This window comes from Cervus canadensis, chromosome 8 (assembly GCF_019320065.1).
Source record: "Cervus canadensis isolate Bull #8, Minnesota chromosome 8, ASM1932006v1, whole genome shotgun sequence".
In the NCBI taxonomy this organism is placed as follows: domain Eukaryota; kingdom Metazoa; phylum Chordata; class Mammalia; order Artiodactyla; family Cervidae; genus Cervus; species Cervus canadensis.
The window spans coordinates 85,330,660-85,353,994 of NC_057393.1; the positions used below are offsets into that span (position 1 = coordinate 85,330,660).

The following is a 23,335-nucleotide window of genomic DNA, read 5'->3' on the forward strand; positions in this document are numbered from 1 at the left end:
TCATCGTCAAAATCATTCTTGGCATGTATATCACAGAAAGGATGCGCTTTTATTCTCAGTGCATGACATCATTCTACTACTGATAATTGAATCATATGCCAGGAATATGTCAATATCCCGTTCTTTATCACACCTTCACTCATCAGTTTAGGATCTATTGACAACTCTTATGAAATCAATCACCTTCATGATGGTTGCTAGAAGATAATTCTGTTTCTATCATTCCTGCTACGTTTATTAACATTTTACTGTAAGGAAGAGCTTTCCTCTTTCTATATTTTTTTATTTATTCATCATTCATTCATTTCCTTGTCAATATGGAATCATAGATGGAAGTTTTACTGAGTGGGTTTTAATTTTTTACCTGAATATAATTTACTTACACATCTTAAGTCATTCAATTTTGACATATGCATATATCCCTAACAAGATTATGGGACAGCCAATACTTATTGGCTGATGCTGATGGTTTCCCTCATTTGGCCAGTAGGAGCCCCTTCAAGGTGGCTCCTGTGTCCCTTTGAAATGTTCCAATTATTCACTGAGCATTTCTTTACTTATCTGGCAGAAGATGTTTTAGATTCTTCTTGTACTTTCTCTGCCCAACTTTGCAATTAGCTGTTTCTCCAAGGATCCTTGGTACCTTTTGATGTAGGATGGGTTCATCTGTTTGAATTATCTCTGTTATTGTTTTAATGCCTCTTTGAGATTGTTGCATATAAAAAGATGGTTTTCATAGATTTATTATCATACTGTGTGTTTAAATACATTATTCACTGAGAATTTTAGTATCAAATTTAATATCTTGATTCTCTTGGCTACACTGGCACTGCCTTAGTAATCAATTTGAATGCTTACTGTTTTTAAAAAATCTACCTCAATAAAATGTCATCTAGCATGTTTTCCTTTTTGAAAAATACATCTTGAGTAACTGAGTATTTCTTAGGCAGTGTCAACATTAGTCATTTGGAGCATTGATTAAACTGTTATCTTTCTGAAACTTACATATATCGTGTACTGTAGCCCAAGGCACATAAGAGATTACTGTTGATTCATTTGAGTACTTATATATTTCCATGGCATTTTAACTTCTTGAAGGATTATTATCCACCAGTAGCTAATTTAAAATTTGCTTATGCTTTTTAGTGTTTCCATGGAATTTAATGGTTTTTAGGTGCCAGTTAGGACACTTGGTAGATTGACTAGAAAAATAATTCTTTAAGCAGTGCTGAGATAACTGTGAGGTAGCTGTTGCCTTGACAACTGGAAAACTGTTCTGTTTGCTAAACAAAGGGATGGTAATTTAGTCATTTAATTTCCTTTTTGGCATGGAGGTAGTATAGAAATACATTTTGTTTTAGCCTCTGAGATGGTCTGTATTTTTTTACCAAAAGCAGCAAAAGAGAACAAAAAAAGAAGGTAAGAGGTTTTTTTTTTTTTTTTTTTCTGGTGATATACATTGTACACCTAACACGGTTGGTGTTTGTCAAAGGTATCTTGGTAAATCTGCTGACATGCTTCTTTGTATATCTCTGCTTTGGATCAAAGTACAGTAGCCTCAAAAGAGAGGTGTATAATCTTGGTAATCTTCCTGCTACGCTAAAGGACTTTGATAGACTTTTTCTAGCATCCACACAAACACTTAACCTCTCCTTCTACTAGAATTCAACATGATGACTTTATTTCTGAATTAAACAGGGGGATACTATTTTAAAGACCCCTTCTCCATATACACAGTTATACTGGAATCTGTTTTATTTATGTGGGATCTCTTTTGTATAGGACTTAAAAACATTTTTTAAAAAAAACATTTTTTAAACTGATTGTATCTCCAGAATATTGAGTAATAATAACAACCTTTATTTGGTATTGTATGCTGGGTCCTGTTCTAATAAGTACTTTAAATGTAGCATTTCAAGCTTCTCCCTGTGAGATAGTCACTATTTATTGTGTCTAGAGGCAAGGTTATCTGGCTGCTCAGTGGTAGATTTGAATGTAAGCAAGAGCCTGTGCTCTTAATTACTGTATTATACTGATTCTCATTAATAGAGTCATTCTAAACACACTGGAGAATATAGACATTAGTAAGAATGTTCAAAATAACCCCTCTTCCCAGTGACCAACAGATTATAATATTTTGAGTATTATAGTTGAGTTGATAATTGTGGGAGCCAGATTATAAGGGAGAGTTATCACACAGTTATGTCTTTTTTTTATATGTGTGAAATGTTCCTTACTATGTATATTAAAAAGTAAAGAGCTACATGCCAAATGTAAAAAACAAAAAAGAAACTTTTTTTTAGAGCAAAACAGGAAAACATACTTTGAATAAAGTATTTTCATTTCTATATACCTCCTTTCCAGTCCCTTTCTCATAGGTTAATCCCTCTTTAATAGTTGTTTTTAGCTTTAATGTGCATGTTTTTCTGTGTGTATATTGTATCAAATGTATCTTTGATTATTCCTGCATTTCTAGAAGCATAAAAAGTATAATAGTTTAAAGACATGTACATATTACGAGTTACTCTGTACTGTGTTCTCATTGGATTGAATGCTAAAGAAATGCTATATTCTGAGGAGTAGTGACACTGGTTGAAAAAGTGAGAAAAGTGGTTTAACTTTCTCTTTGCACTTATTTATGATGAGCAGTAATTTAAAATGAGGTTTTGCCTCTCCCATTTTAAAAAGAAAAACAAGGAGGGGGGTGCCAAATTCGAATTTACATTGGTTTAATGACTTGTTTGCCCACACACACAGTGTTTCATAATAGTAATTGTGAATAGTTAAGTACTTTCGGCATCATAACTGAGTACTTTTAGTACTAGCCCTATTTTTCTGATATGGATAGACACTGAAGTTTAGGGAGGTTCGGAAGCCTATAAAGATGCACCTATGTAGCATGATGAATAGAGCTGGGATTAAGACTGTGTCTTCTGCTTTGAGAACCTGTGCTATTAGTCTCATATCACACTAATTATAGAGTGATAATTTGTGCTAAAATTACATACGGGCTTCCCTGGTAGTTCAGTGATAAAGATCTGTCTGCCAGTGCAGGAGACGGGAGTTCAATTCCTGCGTTGGAAAGATCCCCTGGAGAAGGAAATGGCAACCCACTCCATATTCTTGCCTGGGAAATCCCATGGAGAGAGAAAAGCCTGGTGGGCTACAGTCCATGCGTTCAGAAAGAGTCAGGCACAACTTAGTGACTAAACAGCAAAATTACGTATACAAATCTGACCATGTACATTGTGAGTTTCATTTGTTTTTCTGTAGAAATTCATATTCTGGTTAGCATAGTTTCACTTCTAGACAGTTAATGTGTTTCAGAGTATCCCATTCTGACCATCTGTGTTGCTCCAACCTGTGTTAAAACGCAGGCTTGCTGAACAAATATATACAGAATTCAGATTATTCATCTGAATAATTAAGAGAAATTAGAGACAAAAAAGTAACTTACCTATGATGATACAAAAAAAAAGAGAGACAAATTAAAATCAGGGCATAGATCTTTGCTTTTCTTATGCCTGTTTGAGAAATTAACATTGTCCTAACAATGTATTTAGCAAGGTTTTTTAAACTTTGACTTTTCTTTGCAAGTATTTTTCTAACAGACATTTTCTTTATGTACTTTGCTAATTCCATTTCCTGTGTTCTAGTGTGAAGGAAGGAAAATATTACTCCCTAAAAATAATAATTTGCCCTTATGAAATCTGAGCTAATTATTACTCTTTTCTATCTACATGGATTTCCATGTTGGTTACAGTGTGGGATGGGCTTTGATTTGGAGGAAAAAATCACCTTTCTCAGATTCAAGTTGAATAAATCTGCTCAGTAAGCATAGTTATTGTTTGCTAATGTTGGAATGTGACCAGTGTTTGATATGAACATTAGTGAAAAGAATACTTAAATGAGTTTATATATACTAGTAGTCTAAATAATATTACTGTTCTATCCACCCCCCCTTTTTGGTTTAAAATTGTTTATAATAAAAGTATCTAAAAAGCTTATCATTTCTTAAGTATTTATTTGTTCCTGATTGGGCACGAACATGCACTTTTAGATGACCTCTCATTCTTTTCTATATTTCACAATTTCTAGTTCCTCATTAATTTTTATTGAACCAAACTATTTGTCTATGAAAATAAAATTTTACTGGCTAATGAGGCAGGAAGTATTAATGGGAGAGGTTGAGAGTTATGGAGGTTAATGGGCCTTATGGTCATGAAGCAGCCCCTTTATCTGGGCTTCTCTGGCAATAACACAAAATTTATCAATTGAATTGATGTCGTTTTGACAATTTCTGAGTGAAGTGCTGCAAATCCTTTTCATATTCTTGCTAAAATAAAGCCACTAGCCTGTCTGAAATTAAATCAAAATTTTGAGCAAGAAAGATGATATTTTAATAGGGCTAAGCCATAAAGTAGAAATGCATTTATTAAATTTAGGTGCAAGACTAGTACAGAGTTATCAAATTGTAGTTCATGGTATCAGCATATTTTAAAAATAACCATGCAGAAATGATTATCTTTCTAGTGAGGGTACACTTCTGCTATAGCATAAATTGAAATATAGGCATTTTCTTAAGTAGATTTAGGAAATCATATACTAGGTATGTTTTAAGGGTTTTTTTAAAAATATGTGAGGCAAATGGCCATTAAGGAGGGTGACCTGATATGTTTAGTTGTAACCCCTTTTTTTGGTTTCTGATACCTCCCCACCTTTCAAAAAGTTAAAATTGTTTGCTATCTTTATGATAATTTTTGTTATACCATTAGAATATTTTTTTAGAGATAGATCTCTTCTATGTGTATTAGCCACAACTGTTAGGGGTAAATTTATTTTAAGATCCAAATGAAATTGATCTTCTCATTGGTTATTGCTATATAATAGTATTTTTCCACCTTGTATTCTTTGGAATTTCTGCAGGATGTTAATAGATGTTAATTTTAAAAAAGGGTTCTTTGGACAAATAGACTGGGAAATGATGAGACAGAATGGGAATTCATTCAATAAACTGATTTTCCCAGACTCCCAGCTCTTTTTTTTTTCTGGTGGCACATCTTGGTATATTAGTATTTCTTGTAAAACATTTTGGGAGAAGTTACTTGTATAATCTTTCTTTGTCTGTGGAATTGATTAATGTAAGTAGAACCCGTTAGAACTGTAGATCCTGTGCAGAAAAAAAACCTGATTATTAAAAAACAGCTAGATTAGGACTATTAAAAATTAAATCACAGTGAGAAAGCTTAGAATAATATTTATTGTAGATGGGAAGTAAGCACTGAATTCATGCCAAAGCAGTTGAGACATTTTGGCTCATTTTTACTTGAGATTTTTCAAATTGCATTTCTTCATACAGTTTTCCCCAGTAGTTTGAATCCATGTGGTTTTCCCTGCCCCTTTTATACTGTTCTACTTTAGAGGCATCTTGATAGGGGGCTGTTCTGAATTTGGGTGGCTGCCAAGATAATAGCCTAAATACGAAAAGATATTTTCTTTGAGCTTTAAGGATGTTCCTTTTCTTTCAGTGGTTATTTAGTAAAAAAAAAAAATTTGAATAAAAGGGTGGATAGAATGATACATACTTGTGATTGAGCTAATTCATATCATGGACCATGTGTGTTTTATGTAGAGAAAAAAGATGCCTTTGTATCTTCTTTGATGTATATTTTGGTACGTGTAAATAGACCTTATGATATATATTTTACTTATTTTTAAGTTAGAGTATTTTATAGATTGTTCTTGTTAACAATACATTCTTGTATTTTAACTTTTATAGCTGAAACAGGACATTAGATCTGCCATTCTGAAGTCTGATTGGGGGAAAGAACTCGAAAGTTTAAATCTAATGATAAGTTTTTGCATTTTTAGGCGCTTGATGAACCTCCCTATTTGACAGTGGGCACTGATGTGAGTGCTAAATACAGAGGAGCCTTTTGTGAAGCCAAGATCAAGACAGCAAAAAGACTTGTCAAAGTCAAGGTACAGTATATGTAGATGTTATAAATTATATATTTAGTATTTGATATCTGAACTTTTATTTGGTGAATGTATTAAGAATTTTTTCTTCTGCAAGTTGAGTTTAGTTTCTAAGAGTAAAGATTGTAAGAATAACTGAAAACAAAGAATTATTTGTGATTCTTAAGTGTTCTAACTGGAATGAAATTAGATGATCATAATTGGTATTTTGAATGCCATTTCACTACAGACATGGTATTGTTTGTATTGTTAGCCTTTTAGAACTGGAAAGGACCTTAGAAGTCATGTAGTTTAATTTCTTAATTTTATCCTAAGGAAAATGAGGCTCAATAAAAGGTCAGTGATTTGTCCAGGGTCATTCTGGAAAATTAGTGACAGAATGGGAATTAGAATAGTACATCAGTTTTAAGACCCTTCCCCATTTTAACCATGAAATTGAGATGTGGTTTATAACTGATGATGGTGGATCTAGTTGTTGATTCCTTATCTTCTACTTTTCTTGAAAAAATCTTGCTAATAATTATTTATTGAGTTGCAAACTGTGCAGGTGGGAAGGAAGATGGGGATATGAGAATAACCTCATCTCTTTTCAAGAGATTTATAATCTAGGTTAGCAGATACTCTATAAAATATTGTTTTGAACATCACCAGGAAAACAGCCATAGAGGTGTTATACTTGAGCTATCAGAGCTTCTTCCATGCTTGTGTGCCTTGGTTCTTTCCTTATGCATGGCTGTGTTGAAAAAAGCTTCGGGGGTGATTCTAATTTACGCTGCTAGTTAAGAGCCGTTGTGACAGGGCCTTTAAATTAACTGTAAGCCTGTAGGATGTCGATTTTGTCTCCCTCCCCACCTTCCGGTTTCGCATGCTTGGTGTCCCTAAGCTCCTGTAGTGGCTTTTCCTGCTCTAACTTCACATGCTGGCGTTCTCTGAGCACTCATTTTTGCCATTACTATCTTGTAGATGAAGAGAAAGTTTTTTTTTTTTTTCATCAGTTTTCTCACTCTTTCAGACAGAGCTACTGAGAGCACACGTAATACCTTAGTGTGAATTAGACCGGAATCTCTCCCTTTGGAGAGAGGTGGACCTTCTCCTCAGCAGAACTTGACCTCCAGATAAGCACCTTCTAAGCTGTGCTGGTTAGAAAAGGTGTTCCTTTGGGCAGGAGCCGTGTGTTACTGCAGGAACCTGCTTCACTGGCATTCAGCTGTGATCTGTACTGTCACCTGGGTGTCTCTGTAATATATGAACCTGCAAAATGACACGCAGTAGTTCTGCCATTTCTTGCTGCCGGTGGAAGGAGGAAAGCAGTCCGTGCTCCTTGTGCTGACAGCACAGGGTCCCAGCGACACCTTGTGTCTTACAAGTAGTGGCTGTCTAAAATCTGTTCTTAGTTCTTTAGACTGCTCTAAAAATCTGTTTATAAATCAAAGCTAATGATTTTCTCAACAGATACTGTAGTATATTTCTGTATCAATTTGTTTATGATTCAGAGTTAATACATTTTCAACAATTTGTTGGTACACTTCTTCCCCCATCAGTTTTTATTTATCGAACATTTATTACATGCTAAGCATTGTATCAGGTATTGAAACTCTAGTATTAAGACCTTATCTCCATTCTTAAGTGGTTTACTGTCTAAGTGAATGACACAGATGTGTAAACACATAATTTAAATAAAGTGTAGTAGTGCCATTGTGAGACAGAAATGTATGGTATGCTGTCAGTACAGGGCAGCTCCTTTCATAGCTGGTCTGTGAGCCTGTTTCGTAATTGATAACCACACACGCCAGGTAAGACCACAGTAATGGTTCAGTCCTTGGAAGCTCTTGCTTTATATAGGGAAAACCACCTTTTTTATACTGAGTACTGGAAGCTATTTTGTTTTTACTAACTAATTAAATATTTAAACTTGATCCCTTTATTTTAACATCTAGTGTCCCATTCTCTGATGTCTGTACTAACAGAATACAGTAAAGTTCTGGATCCGGATGGCCTGAGTTTGAATCTCAGCTCTACCATGTACTAGTTCTGTGATCTTGGACCAGTTGCTTACACTTTGTGTTCCTCTGTTTTCTTACCAACAAAATGGGAATAGTCACACCTACCTAATAAAGTTTTTGTGAAGATTATAGGTTCAATGCTTGAGCTTGATGCTTGACTCTTAGCAAATGTTTGTTGCTACTGCTTGTGAACCAAGGGCTTCACAAAATGGTAGAATACCTAATAAACTAAGATCACCACCTCCTTTTTCCTCATTTTTTAGGAAAACAAATTATATGATTAAACTCATAATTAATAGTATTGAATAAACTATAATAAGTGAATCATCAAGTAAATTAGTCTGGGAGTTGTCTGTTAAATAGTAAGTCTTTCAGTTAATCTACTTAGGGATTGAGATTTTGTATAAACTAGGCAGTCATTTGTTTAGATCACTTATTAAAAGAATTCATGCATAATGAGCTTGTGCTGCTTTTTTTTCTTTTTTGGTGGCTAATTAAATTTATAATCTCTAGGTAACATTTAGACATGATTCTTCAACAGTGGAAGTTCAGGATGACCACATAAAGGGCCCACTAAAGGTAATTCATTTATTCATAATTTATTCATAATTACTGTTTCCCACTGAAGCACTAGAAGTAATAATCTTGATCTTTTAAAAAATTCATTGGTTACTTTGCTATTCAGTTGATAAATATGTAATTCTAAGTAGGAAAAAAGTAGACTTAATGTGCCATAAAACCTTTGTGACAGTAAAACTTGTGTTCAGAAGTGAAATGAACATCAAGGAAAGATTGATTGCTTTTTATTCACTCATCTGTTTTAGTCTCACCATGTTTCACTTATTAAAAGGGTGGAGTTTCCAAAAATACAAAGTGGTAAACTAGGGATTGAGTGATATGAGTTCCATGATGATGTGAAAAGTGAGAAAACAAAACATAACAAAACAAATCTTCAGAGCTTTCAATTCTTTGAAGCAACTACTGGCCTATGAAGTTTTGTAAGGATCATTAGGCAGTTATAAGTGATAAGCATGTTCGTACATACATGTGGAGAGTTTAATGTCCTTGCATTAGTTTTCCTCCATCGGCCAGCTGTGACTTGAGCGCTGCTTTACTGCCCACTGGTGAGCAGGCCTAAAGGAGACACGTTGGGCAGCCGCCAGGTGCCGCTCAGCCGTTCTGAATGTCTGAAATGGGCATTGGCCTAGCTGGGCAAATTTTAAGAAATGCTAACATAATTGAAAAAACATTTGTAGATGCAAGAAAAATCCTTTCCTAATGAAACAGTACTTTTCAGAGAATTTGCTAGATGTCTGTATCTGCCAGTTTTTGTTGGTGGTTGATTTGAAAACTTTTAATTGAATCCTCAGGGCATTAGTACCTTGCTTATATAGTAGGCACTGTGGAAGACTAAGGGCTTCCCAAACAGCACCAGTGGTAAAGAACCCACCTGCCAATGCAAGAGATGTGGGTTTGATCCATGCATTGGGAAGATCCCCTGGAGTAGGAAATGGCAACCCACTCCAGTATTCTTGCCTGGAAAATTCCATGGACAGAGGAGCCTGGTGGACTACAGTCCACGCGGTCGCAAAGTCAGACACGACTGAGCGTATCTGCACATGGAAGACTAACCTTGTAAGGTTTAATATTGCCTTGTGAGAATTATTTTCCACTTTTTCTGTTTTATAGGTGCCCTCTTTAATGTTATATGCACATGTGTATCACTTGTAGGGATAAAAGGACAAAGACATGCACATGTATAATTTGATGTTGGGTTTCCCTGGTGGCTTAGATGGTAAAGAATCTCTGTGCAGTCCGGAGACTTGGTTCGATCCCTGGGTTAGAAAGATCCCCTGGAGAAGGAAATTGCAATCCATACCAGTATTCTTGCCTGGAGAATTCCATGGACAGAGGAGCCTGGTGGGCTGCAGTCCATGGGGTCACAAAGAGTCAGACATAACTGAGGGACTGACACACACAGTTTGATGTTAACTGCCATTCATTTACATTTAGTATGTGTCAGTACTGTGCTGATTCCTCTGCTCATATTATCTTATATAGTCCTCATAACAACTCTTTAGAGATGAGGAGGTTGGAGGGAGATGGGAGGTAATGTAATCTGGCACAAGGTCTTACAGCCAGTAATGAGATGGCAAAAATAAAAATTCTCATGGACTCACAGCCTGTAGTTTTGAGCATTCTGCCCACTGGATGATCAGAACACACACATCTCTATGCCTTATTTGTATTTTTGCCTTATGAGCACACCAGTTAGCTCTTCACTACCTGACTACCTTGTTCACCTGGCACATGCTAGCTGGTACCAGTTACAAAAAATGCTCAGTGTTGTGGGGATAGGAGAGACAATTTGAATCCTCAAGTCATCTCTCCTTTTGGTTCAGCCTGTTTGATTGTGGCATAGTTGGTTTAGTTTGCTTGTTTGATTTGTCTTATTAAAATTTTCTTTGTTTTTGATTAGGCTTGGGATCATTTTGATTTTGACATAGTCAAGTGTATTAAATTACAGTCTCGAAATTGTTGAAATATTTCTCTTGCTTATGGATTTTTTTTTTGTATGAAGATTTTCAGTTGTTTCCTAATATACTTTGTAGCTTTCTATCAGCTGATAGAGAGGATTAGCATTTGGATAAATGTTTCTCCTAGAGAAAATAAACTTCCTATAGTGGTGGTTATTTGATTTCAGTATATTTTCAGTGAGTTGACATGAAAACAGTACTGGAACATTTGAGTATTCTATTTTAAAAAATGCACCATGTATTTATTGACGGTAGTCTCTGGTGGTCCACTGGTTGGGACTGTGCAGTTGTACTGCAGGGGGCTTGCGCTTCATCTCTGGTTTGGGAACTAGAAGAGAGAGAGAGAGTTTCCTTCCCTTTTTTGGGCATCGTGTGGGGCTGACACTCTAAACAAATTTAGTTTTGTTATCACTGTAAAGATCATAGACATTTTCTTTTAATTGAGATAAAACTAATATTATTACTAGTTTCAGTATACAGCATAATGGTTCAATATTTGTGGATCACCACATAAGTCTAGTTAACATTTGTCACCATACATGGTTGTAAACAGGCTTCCCAGGTGGTGCTAGTGGTAAAGAACCCATCTGCCAGGGCAGGAGACATAAGAGTCTTGTGCCCGATCTTTGAGTCGAGAAGATCCCCTGGAGGAGGACATGGCAACCCACTCCAGTATTCTTGCCTGGAGAATTCCATAGACAGAGGAACCTGAAGGTCTACAGTCCATAGGGTCACAAAGAGTTGGACACTACTGAAGCAACTTAGCACACACGGTTGTAAAAAATTTTTTTTCTTGCGGTGAGGGCTTTTAAGACTTAGCCTCTATTTTCGATCTTATTCTCTGTATCTTATAAAGTTGGCTTTCTGTTTTGTGTTTTAGACTTCATGTATAAGTGATATCATATGGTAATTGGCTTTTTCTATATGACTAATTTCACATGGCATAATGCCCTCAATGTCTGCCCATGTTGTTGCAGATGACAAGATTTCATTTTTTTTTTTTTTTTGGTAGTTTTATTTTATTTATTTATTTATTTATTTTTTCCATTTATTTTTATTAGTTGGAGGCTAATTACTTTACAATATTGTAGTGGTTTTTGCCATACACTGACTTGAATCAGCCATGGATTTACATGGCCGATCCCCCTTCCTACCTCCCTGTTTTCATTCTTTTTAATGGCTGAATTATGTGAGCGTGTGTGCGCACATGCACACATCTTTATCTGTCATCCATTGATGGATACTTAGCTTCTTTTCATATCTTTGCCATTGTAAATAATGCTTCAGTGAACTTGGGGGTGCATATATCCTTTCAAATCAGTGTTTTCATTTCCTTCAGATAAATACCCACAAGTGAAATGACTGGGTCATGTGGTAGTTCTCTGTTGAATCTTTCTGAAGCCCTGCATTCTGTTTTCCATAGTGCTGTATCAGTTTACATTCCTACCAGCAGTGCACAGAGGTTTCCTTCTCCACATCCTGGTCAGCACATTATTTCTTGTCTTTTGATGATAATAAGCCGTTCTCAGTAGGTGTCAGGAGATACCTAATTGTGGGTTTGATTTGCATTTCTCTGTTGATTAGTGATAGTGAGCATATTTCCATGTACCTGTTTGCTGTCTGTATGTCTTCTTTGGAAACATGTCTATTCAGGTCTTCTGCTCATTTTATAAATGGAGCTTTTTGCTTCTTTGGATATTAATTTTGTGAGCTGTTTATATATTTTAGATTTTAACCCCTTGTCATTTGCACCATTTGCACATATTTTCTCCCATTCAGTAGATTCTATTTTTGTTTTGTCAATGATTTCCTTTACTGTGCAAAAGATTTAAGTTTAATTAGGTCCCATTTATTTATTTTTGCTTTTGTTTCCTTTGCCTTAGAAGACAGATCCAAAAAAAAACACTGCTACAATTTATGTCCAAGAGTGTTCTGCTTGTGTTTTCTTCTAGCAGTTTTATGGTTTCCAGTTTTACATGCAAGACTTTAATCCATTTTGAGTTTATTTTTGTGTATGGAATGAGAACCTTTGCCAATTTTTCAATTGGATTGTTTGATGATTCTTCTCTTTTTCTGTTGCATTGTATGAATTCTTTATGTATTTTGGTTTTTAACCCCTTATCAGATAATGTGATTTGCAAATGTATTTTCTCCCATTCTGTAGGTTGCCTTTTCAAATTGTTGACAATTTTTTTTGCTGTGTAGAAGTGTTTTAGTATGATGTGTACACACACACACACACACACACACACACACACACACAGACACACACTTATAAAGACCATATACATTTATAAACCATATAAACTATCAGCATTTTCTTGATCAGGTGAAAATATTTCGAATGATTTTCATTATTGGCACATTATAACTTAAGGAGAACCTCAGGATTATTTGTTAATTTTCCCCCAGCATCCTTTAAAGAAGAGTTGTAATATGAGGCAAAGATATGCAATTTCACAGGCAGGGATCCCCAGACCTGTGAGAGTTCCCTCAGAGAGGTTGTAAGGACAAAACTATATATTTTCGTAACAGTACTTAGATATTACTTGCTTTGTTCATTATGTTGATATTCTCACTGATGATACAGAAGCAGTCGTGAGTAAAGTTGCTGGCCCTTTAAGACAAAGCAGTAGTTACTTTATTCTTCACCATCATGAAATCAATTTGTCAAAAAACAGCCAGGTTTTAGTTCGTTCATTTCTCTTCTAAAAGTTTTTCTAACTTTTTTTTTTTTTTAATACTTTAGGTTGGGGCTATTGTGGAAGTGAAGAATCTTGATGGTGCATATCAGGAAGCTGTAATCAATAAGTTAACAGATGCTAGTTGGTACACTGTAGGTAAGGGAATACATATTCTTCTTAAAATGTATTTTCAATGATGATACAAATTAGACAGAGTTTTTTCTTGATTTACTTCTTCTCATAGTTGCCATAGTTGTTACTACTATTAATAGTTTTTATCTTTCCAGATCTTTAAAATCTTTATTTCATAAATATGTACATAATGTATAATTTAAACTTAGTGTATATATTATACAATGGATTTCTAGCTTTTCACTTCAAAGTGTATTTTAGAGTATTTTCTTTCATCTTAACCATTTTTAAGTGTGCATTACAGTAGCATTCCGTAAATTCATGTTGTCATGCAACAGATAAATTTTTTAAACTAATATTCTTGCTGATGATGTTGCCAGTTTTCTTGGTGTTACATAGTAAATTACTATATTATGGATTGAATGTTTTTTGTACATGGACATTATTGTAGTATTTCGCTAGTGTGTGCATTGAGAACTAGGCATAGATTGAAGGGAAATGTCCTTTTAAAACTTCAGTAGGTTATGAAAACCACTTTCCTAAAAGACTGTTAATTTACACTCCCATAAACAGTAGTGTATGAATATACTTGTTTTCCCAACCCTTGTCAAATTTGATGTTACTAGTATTTTTAAATTTGTGCCCATCTGGACGCAAAATAGTATCTCAATTTGGTTTTAATTCGCTTCTCCCATGATTAGTAGTGAGATTGGACGTATTTTCATACATTTATTGAAAGGAACATTATTTCTGTTATATTTTCTGTCTTCAATTGCCAATGTATAGTGTCTTCCCAGTCCCATCTTTTCCTCTTGGAAATGTTGTCATCTTATTTTTAGGATATGAGTTTATATATTTAAATAAAAAAGGGATTGTTAAACCTTTCCCTCTTCAGTTGCAGGTACTGTCCTATTGCTGTACTCTTATCTCAGCTGTCAGTTTTCATATGATAGTTCTCCTGTGGTTGCCTTTTCCTTTGCAGTTTTAGTTTGAATCTTGTTTAAGGAGGCTTTCCTGCTTCATCTGGTCCAAAATGTTAGTAGTGCTGAGATTGAGATTAGAGGAATTTATAAGGGCAATCTGAATATATAAATTTATATTCTTCTTTTTTGTTTCTTAAATTTGTCATCATTTACCAATAGAAAAGCTTCCTTTTTCTCTACCCCATTGAGAAGGATTAATCAGCATTTAAAAGTTTTCTTTCTGAAATGCTAACTTCTTTTCATTTGGTGTTTTCTGTACCAGGGTAGATGTTTTCATTATATTTTTTTTTCCCTAGAAATTGGATAAGATACTCTGCATTTGAAGTTGTTTGTTACAAAACTTAAAATGTATACTTAATGTCAGATCTAATCTTTTAAAGCAGTAGCTCTCTTTGCACTGATAAAGTTAAATGATAACTTATGTCATTTTGTTAATCTTTGAAAATCCCTTCAGTAGTTTCCTTTTCTACCTCTTCTCACAGTCTTTGATGATGGTGATGAGAAAACGTTGAGACGATCCTCACTGTGCCTAAAAGGAGAGAGGCATTTTGCAGAGAGTGAAGTAAGTAATCACTTAATGAACAAACATGTCGGAGTATTTTGTATTGGGGGTGGCAAAGTTTTGCTTTCTTATTCAAGCAACTTACTTGTTCATCAGGAAAACTTATTAATACATAAAAGTATTAGCATATAGTCTGAGAAAACGTTAGGGCCTTGTGTTTGAGTTCCATATGCCTTTTTTTTAATGTATTTTAGCAATTAGCGTTTGTCCATGAAGAAAATACAGTGGAATTGTTTATTATCCTTAGGCAACTTTCATATAGAGTCCTTTAATTTATAAATAATTATAGAATAGAGATTCCTCATTTGTAACCTACTTGAACCCCCATAATTGTTAAAGGGACCTCCTAACTACTCTTAACTACTGCAAACACCTCCTAACTACTGCTGCTGCCAGCAGCTGACGTTTATTATAGCCTCTCTTTGGAGAAGGCTTGCCTGACTGCTCTTTCCAAAACGGACGCTTCCATTCCTCATAATCTTCTCAGGTTAATTTAATTCTCTTTATAGCACATACCTAGCTCACCACTGTGTTTATGTGCTTGTTTACTGTCTGCCTTCCTCACTGCGGGGTGTGTGTCTCAGCGGCAGAGGCTGTGTGTGTCTTCTGCACCATTGTGTTCCCCATTCCTGCAACAGTGCCCGGCACAGAGCAGGATCTGAATGAATGTTGGCTGGGTGAATAACTGAAGTGCTTATCTCTGCCAGGGACTTTGCTTAGTGCTTTACATACATCCTCACATGTACAGCATTATGAGAGAGATATAGTTCTTGTTTTTAGCTTACAGTTGATGAAATTGATGGTCAGAACCATTTCTCAAACCAGCACTTCCTAGTACCAAAATCATACTCTAAAATTGAAAGATGTTTTAATAAATGTGGAGGCTTCACAAAGTTTTGAAAATCAATAACTTGCAATTCAAAATTTTTTTCATGGACATATTGTTACAAATAGTGTTATATTCTATAACACTATAAATATTAGTTAATACACAGTGTGACCAAACCAAGATTTCTTTTTTCTAATAACTATTTAGAATGATGTTATCGTGGGGAATTTTAGTATTTCTGTTAAATTATTAGACTTTATTTTTTTTGTTGTTATTTTTCCTTTCCCTTAAATGATTGACTTCCCATTTCAATTCCGAATTTGGGACAGATTCTCTGTGTAATAATTCTGGCCTATCTTTTCAGTCTCATGCTTTATTATTGCCCTGTACTTCTCATTTGTAAGACTTTCAGATTATGGTTCATACTTCCTTTTCTTGGTTTCTTCTGAGCCCTGTTCCTCTCAAGACCATGAGAAATGCTTCCTCCTTCATGATGTCTTTCATGAGCTCTCTAACCAATTTTGATCTCAGTATTCTTTGATCCTTTTCCACTTCTCTTACTTTTTTTTTATGGTATTTTTTTTTTTTTTTGGTTACTTTTATCATTTTTCTCTTTAAAATTGTAAGCTGTTTTGGCGGAATAGCCAAATTTTTGTCATCTTGATGAATTCTTCTTTTCCTAGTAGTGTTTTCTACACAAAAGCCTCAGTAACCATTTGGTGAATTAATTGTGAAGGTTTAAATATAGGAAATACATATAACTTTGGGACAAGTACAGTGAATTTGGCTTCTTTGACTGATGACATTAACAGAATTCTGAGTTTATGGAGTTCCTAGAAATAATTTCATTTTCCTTAGAATATGTGATAATTATAGTCTATGGCCATACCACCCTGAATGTGTCTGATCTCAGAAGCTAAGCAGGGTCTGGCCTGGTTAGTACTTGGATGGGAATACCGGGTGCTGTAGGCTTTTATGAGTTTGAGTAAACTCTGGGAGTTGGTGACGGACAGGGAGGCCTGACGTGCTGTGATTCATGGGGTCGCAAAGAGTCGGACACGACTGACCGACTGAACTGAACTGAATGATTATGAGAACTTGAACACTTGATTTTTCACCTAAGTGAAGGTATATGTTTTATTTACTCATTCCAGTGAAGTATCTTAAGGAACTAATTTTGTCTTTGCCAGGAGAATTTTAAATTGGGATAATTTTTAAGATAGTTGTGGTATGAAAGCCGAAGCAGTGATATCTAGTAGCTCAGTGTGTCCACCTTAATTTCAGGAGGCATCAGTTTTAGTCTATGTACCTCAGCATGTTAAATTTCATGTTTTGCTAGAGGATATTAGATGACTGGTTTATTATTCCCTACCCACTGCCACTCGCAGATGCTCTGCTGGGTACATGGGTAAGTTAGGCAGACATGGAATTTATCCTTGGCATCTGTTACAGTGGGTATTTCTGTAGAGCATTCATAATTGGAATAATATTCCAAAGTAGTTTTATCAACTGGCATTCTCTTTGTGCATTTACTACATGGAATTGAAAACGCTGAAGAAAGTTTAGATGAAATCCTATCTCCATATTTCCTGCAGCCCATTTTAGATAACAGGGCTATCAGCATGTTTCCCCTATGCCTGTGGAATTTTCTTCAGCATTTAATATAGCCAGGAGTTTCTGGTTTTGCTCTTCAAGTATTTCTTGTAGTTGTTTAGTTGCTAAGTCATGTCTGAAGGCATGAGGAGATGGGGACGACAGAGGAGAAGATGGTTGGATGGCATCACCGACTCGATGGACATGAGCTTGAGCAAGCTTGGGGAGATGGTGATGGACAGGGAAGCCTGGTCTGCTGCAGTCCATGGGGTCGCAAAGAGTCGGACACGAGTGAATGACTGAACTGAAGTCATGTCTGACTCTTTTGCTACCCCATGGACTGTAGCCTGCCAGGCTCCTCTGTCTATGGAATTTTCCAGGCAAGAATACTGGAGTGGGTAGCCATTTCTGTCTCCAGTTCCTGACCTGGGATCGAACCTGCATCTCCTACACAGGTAGGCAGATTCTTTACTACTGAGCTACCAGGGAAGCCCTCTTAATTCTGACCGTCCTTTATTCTTTTGTGTAAAGTGAGATAAAAGGGCTCCTGCTTTCCAGGATTGAGGCCAGGGACACAGGTCTGCTTTTAACAATAAGACAATTGCTTCTTATTGTTCTAATTTTTTTTTAAATACTAGGGAGAGATTGTGGTTTATTTGGGTATTCCTATATGTGAATCCTAGATAACTTTTCAGAAATCTGGATATTTTCTTTCTTAAACCAAGTAAAATAACTAGCCGATACTTAAAATAGAAATAAAATAGAAAACTGATAGTTAAAGTTGCTCAGTGGCTTCCAACTCTTTGCAACCCCATGGACTATGTTCCACAGTTATATATATATATTCCACAGTTTGTGGAATTCTTCAGGCCAGAATACTGGAGTGGGTAGCCTTTACCTTCTCCAGGGGATCTTTGTCTACTTTTAAGAGAGTGGCCAATCTTAGGGGAAGGGCATTTAATTCTTCTGTTAGCTTAGGAGAAACTGAGCCAAAATAATTTATTTTCCCTATTTACCAAATAGAGTGCTTTGAAATTTTCACACTTGGGAAGCATAATTAGGAGTTAATGACAGGTTACTTCTGAAGAGATTTTGTCTGGCATATTATTGTATTTGGGCAAGTTTTTGTCTTCAAATATTTTTTTAAATGCATGACTTACAAGCTACATATGAAAGATTTATATTTTTAGCCGTATAAAAGTGACGATTTTTGTCTATCATTTCAAGGAATCAGTTTTTATTTAATGCTTTGTGGCTAGTGCCTTTTTACTATACTGTATTCTTCATTGTTGGACACGTGTGTGTGTGTGTGTGTGTGTGTGTGTGTATGTATCCCTAGAGGAGGAAATGGCAACCCACTCCAATATTATTGCTTGGAGAATTCCATGGACAGAGGAGCCTGGCAGGCTATAGTCCACAGGATCACAAAGAGTCGGACACAACTGAGCAGTTATCACGTGTGTGTGTATGTGTGTTGGTGTGTGTACCTTAAACATATTTACATATATTCTAACAAATTATGTAAATGAATTAATATACATCCTCCTTTCATGTTTTAGTTCACTGTTTCAACAAAATTATCTCAGTTTTAAAAATAAAAGTTCAAATTTTTCTTTTAAATATTGACATTAGTTTATATTTAAATATCTGATCTTAAAGGTAATGGACACCCTTTCATATAACATTCTTGTTTGTAACTTTGAGACTTTTTATCATAACTAGTTCCTTGCCCTCACTTCCACTGTGACAGTTTTCCTGGGATCTTTTATTCCCCTTGTGTTCATAAAAGTATCTGAAATAACAAAGATTCTATTGGAGGGATAAAAGGAACAGTAACTGTGGAAAATCTTTAAGATGCTGAAAAAGTTTGATTATTATCAAAATGATATTCAGAGAATTAAGTCAGTTGGGATAACATCTTCAGATTGATACTTTAACTTTTTAGATATATAAACCTTTTAAGGAATTAATGGCACAAAACAACCCAAGAAGTCTCTGATATGGGGAAACGAAGGAATTTCAAATTCCCTTTTTTCACTGTGCTTTTAACCAACAACCAGTTCCTTCTCTGGAAATCAGTTTTTTTTTGAGCAGGGTGAGAGACATGAATTGCCAGTTGATAACAAGAAGGAAGTGTTCACTTATTGATTATTGTCTTCATAGCAAGAATTGAATGTTGCTATATTAAAAAGAAAGGGAAAATTAAAATACTAACTTTAGAAAAACTAATGTTTACATTTTCTTTAAAAGTAGGATTTATTGCAGGGAATTCCCTGCAGGGAGTCCCAGTGAGCAGGACTTTGCGCTTTCACTGCCAGGGCCTGGGTTTGATCCCTGATTGGGGAAATAAGATCCTGCCAAGTGCACGGGGGTCGGGGTGTAGGGGGGTGCGGTTTACAGAAAATGTTTGCAGAGTCATAATGTCACCTATCTGAAGCCCTTTTTTCAGGTAATTGATGCTTATCCTGATAATTTAGTTTCCATTACTTACTAAGAATTCTGTTTTGTAGATTTTGATTCCCTAAATGCAAAGAAAAATTTGAGATACAATTGGCCTCAGTCTAGGGATTAGGTACTTACACATAGATTTCTCATCTCTCAAATCTCTGTTTCCACTGAGCTGTATTTGTTTTGTTTTATATTTTAATCACTCTTAGAAGTCTGTCAACCCTCAAGTAGATAATGAAATTATCTAGAGAGAACACTAAATTTCTTTTCCTTTTTTGCAGTTATGAGCTCATTCATCTTTTAATAATTCTTTGAAGTGAAAGTTTTTAATCTTTAGGAAAGTTGTATTTTTGTCTCCCTTGGGAAGTTTTAAATCTAAAAATCTAAGGATATTCTTAAATTGATTTGATTTAAACAGTAAAAAAAAGAATGTGCAACTTAATAACTTTTGATGGGTTTATGTTCCTACCCACAGACATTAGACCAGCTCCCACTCACCAACCCTGAACATTTTGGCACTCCCGTCATAGGAAAGAAAACAAATAGAGGAAGAAGATCTAATCATATGTAAGTCCATTTCCATAACTGTTAGTTGAACCTGAATTCATTTCTCCTTCTAGTGTTGTTTTATAGTTGTCAATTTTAAACTGTAATTTTAAATTTAAATGCTAACTGAATCTTAAGAGTAACTTCAGACTCTCCTTGGCATGGGTGCTTGAGGGTCTCCTTGCTCAGCCAGCCTTAACAGCTATATTATTTATCTGCCTCCTGGTTCTCCTGACATGTATCTTATGCCAGAGTCAAAATGGATTTAGTCAATATTTCCTGAGTATCCTGAGTAATACATCCTCTGTTTTCCTGATACCATGTTTTTTATTCATGCTGTTTTTTCCTTGTCTTAAATGCCACCCTTCCATGCCACTGGCTCATTCATTCTTCAGTTCTCAGCCAGAAATGCCCAACCTTCCTGTGAACCATTTTATGCCTCCCCTCTCTTTCCTTGGGCTTTGCTGGTGGCTCAGCTGGTAAGAATTCACCTTCAATGCGGGAGACCTGGGTTCGATCCGTGGGTTGACAGACATGTTTTCTTCTCTGCTGAATCCTCTAAATTCTTTGCATTTATCTAATGTCATAGACAATATTTCACCTGTTACTATCATTGTCATGTTTGCTTTTCCTTCCTAATAATTTAAATCCTCCTGACAACGGAACTATCTTACTTGTTTTTATGTCTTCTTACTGTTGTGACACATACTGTACATATTTAACAAATTACTTTCAATGAAATATGCTTAGGTTCTTAAAGGCTTTAAATTAAAAGGGATCACAGGATCAAGGAGTCATGAAACTTCAGGTCATCAGAGATAAAGAAACAACCTTCTAACAGTTCCAGAAAGAAAAAGTAGTTTATTGCTAAGGACTGAGAAGCAGAATGGCAGGCATCAGACTTCTCAGTAGTAACATTAGATGCTAGTGGTCAGTAGACTGCAGAGTGGAGAAAGGAAAATTGCTATTAAAGGGAGGACTTGCTCTCTCCTATGATGGAACATTAGGGGGAAATTAAAGATAACAATGGTAACAGATGGAAAAAAATAACAAAGGCATTAAGTTACTCCTCTCAAAAATTATATTAGGAAGAAACACTGCATTAGTAGGATGGAGGGTAGAGAAGTTGCTTAAATACAAAAGTCAAGTCCTTACAACAATGGGAAATAGATAGAATAGTGTCTTAAAAGTATAAATATAGTGGGATAAGAATATTACTTAGCGATGAGGTTTTAACTGTCAGAGCTAAAAGAGTTAAAATTAAAAGCAGTTGTCTCGGCAGAAGAAAATGGGAAAGGATGCGGCAGGAAAAAGTTTTTAATTTATTCTATTGGAGGTTAAATTGTTTAAAAATAGTTTTGAATATTTTACTTGGATAAAATTTTTAAAATATTAATGTGCCTGAGCTAAGTATTATCAGAGTAGGTATGAAAAATACTGAGTTGAATTATTGTCTTTTAAATGGAAATGAATGCTTTCATTCAAAATATAGAGTCAGGTATTAAGTCTAATAGTGGCTAAGCTTTGGCAATAAAAATTGGGTAAACATGCTCTCTCATATAGCTTAGTTTCAGCCTGACAGCAAACTCATAAAGGTAGGTATTATTTTTATCCCTGTTAAAAACTGGGAAAACTGGCCTCCAAGACAGTAACTAATCCAAGAAACACAGGAAGGAAAGGACCATGTTGCATAGTCCTTTTCCCATTCAGTTGATTGACTCTTTCTTGTTTAGAGTATCACAGTTAATTTTCCAAATGAATTTTAACAGGAAATGAATAAGGACTCATTTGAGGGAGGAAATGAAAAGACAAATCCTTGCATTGAAAAGATATTTAGTATTGATTATTTTGCTACTAATGATTTGGGCCATGCATTTCTTTTTCTTCCTTAACTCTTTGAATCTTTTAGAAAATGTTTTCTCAATTAATAGGTGAAAATTTCTCTTACTTGTGATATAGCTTGCTGGTGACTTGATTATTTTTAGGATACTGAGTTTGTGATTATTATTTACTCTTTGTGTAACATTTAAAATATGAGTATTCTACCTAGAGAGAAAAATAAGTAAAAAATGTACAATGACATTATCAGCTTAGAAGAGTCCTGTTGTGATTAATAAATGTTACTGTGATCTGATACTGTTTTCAGGTTTTTCAGAGGGCTATTATTTGCCCTAACATATTCACTGAAGCACTTATAAGTTAAATATTTTGATATCATTTGAAAATTAATAATTTCAATTGTGAATTAAAATTTTATCTATCATTGATCATTATAGTCTTCCCATGCTTTATAGTCAACTCTTAATTAACTGTGATTGATGATGTTGAAGTAGTGAGGTGTGGGTGTATTTAATGTAAAATTACTTGATTAGCAAAGATTTTCCACTTTTCTAGCTCTTAAGAGTGGAAGTGTGGCTGAGTTGAGAGTGTGAACAGTGGAAACTTTATTGGTGGTCCAGTGGTTAAGACTCCGTACTTCCACTGAAGGGGGCAAGGGTTCAATGCCTGGTCAGGGAACTAAGATCCAGCATGTCTCGAGGTGTGGCCAAGAAAAAACAAAAAGAGAGCGATCTTAAGTGGGAACAGTGAAGCACAATAGCATGGGTTTGAATCCTGCTTCTGCCACTTCCTTGCTGTCTGACTTTGGGCAGCATGCTCAGTCTTTGCACACCTTAATTTTCTCATCTGTAAAATTGAGGTAATAGCATTCCCTGACTCTTAAGAGTTTAGTTTCAAAGAAAGAAAGTGAAGTTAGTCGTGTCCAACTCTTTGCGACCCCATGACTATAGCCTGCCAGGCTCCTCCGTCCATGAGATTCTCCAGGCAAGAATACTGGAGTGGGTTGCCATTTCCTTTCCCAGGGGATCTTCCCAACCCAGGGATCGAACCCAGGTCTCGCACACTCCAGGCAGACTCTTTACTGAGCCACCGGGGAAGCCCACAGAGTTGTTTCAAAGGTGAAATGAATTCACACCCTTAAAAGGTTTATATAGTAATTACTATAATCACATAGCAATCCCTAAGACTTCCCTGTAGCTC

At 35.4% G+C, this 23,335-nt stretch overlaps 1 protein-coding gene across 7 annotated transcripts in view; it reads left to right on the forward strand.

The window, feature by feature from the left end:
• The window catches only part of ARID4B (AT-rich interaction domain 4B), a 134,239-nt gene that overhangs the window by 46,725 nt on the left and 64,179 nt on the right, over positions 1-23,335 (forward strand). For all 7 annotated transcript variants that reach the window (XR_006270937.1, XM_043477045.1, XM_043477049.1 and 4 more), the window contains exons 3-7: positions 5,872-5,982; positions 8,496-8,561; positions 13,269-13,359; positions 14,801-14,880; positions 20,226-20,317. Coding sequence is in view for 6 of the 7 variants with exons in the window: in XM_043477045.1 (XP_043332980.1) it covers positions 5,872-5,982; positions 8,496-8,561; positions 13,269-13,359; positions 14,801-14,880; positions 20,226-20,317 (440 nt within the window). In the remaining variant the exon portion in view is untranslated. The remainder of the gene's footprint in view (positions 1-5,871; positions 5,983-8,495; positions 8,562-13,268; positions 13,360-14,800; positions 14,881-20,225; positions 20,318-23,335) is intronic.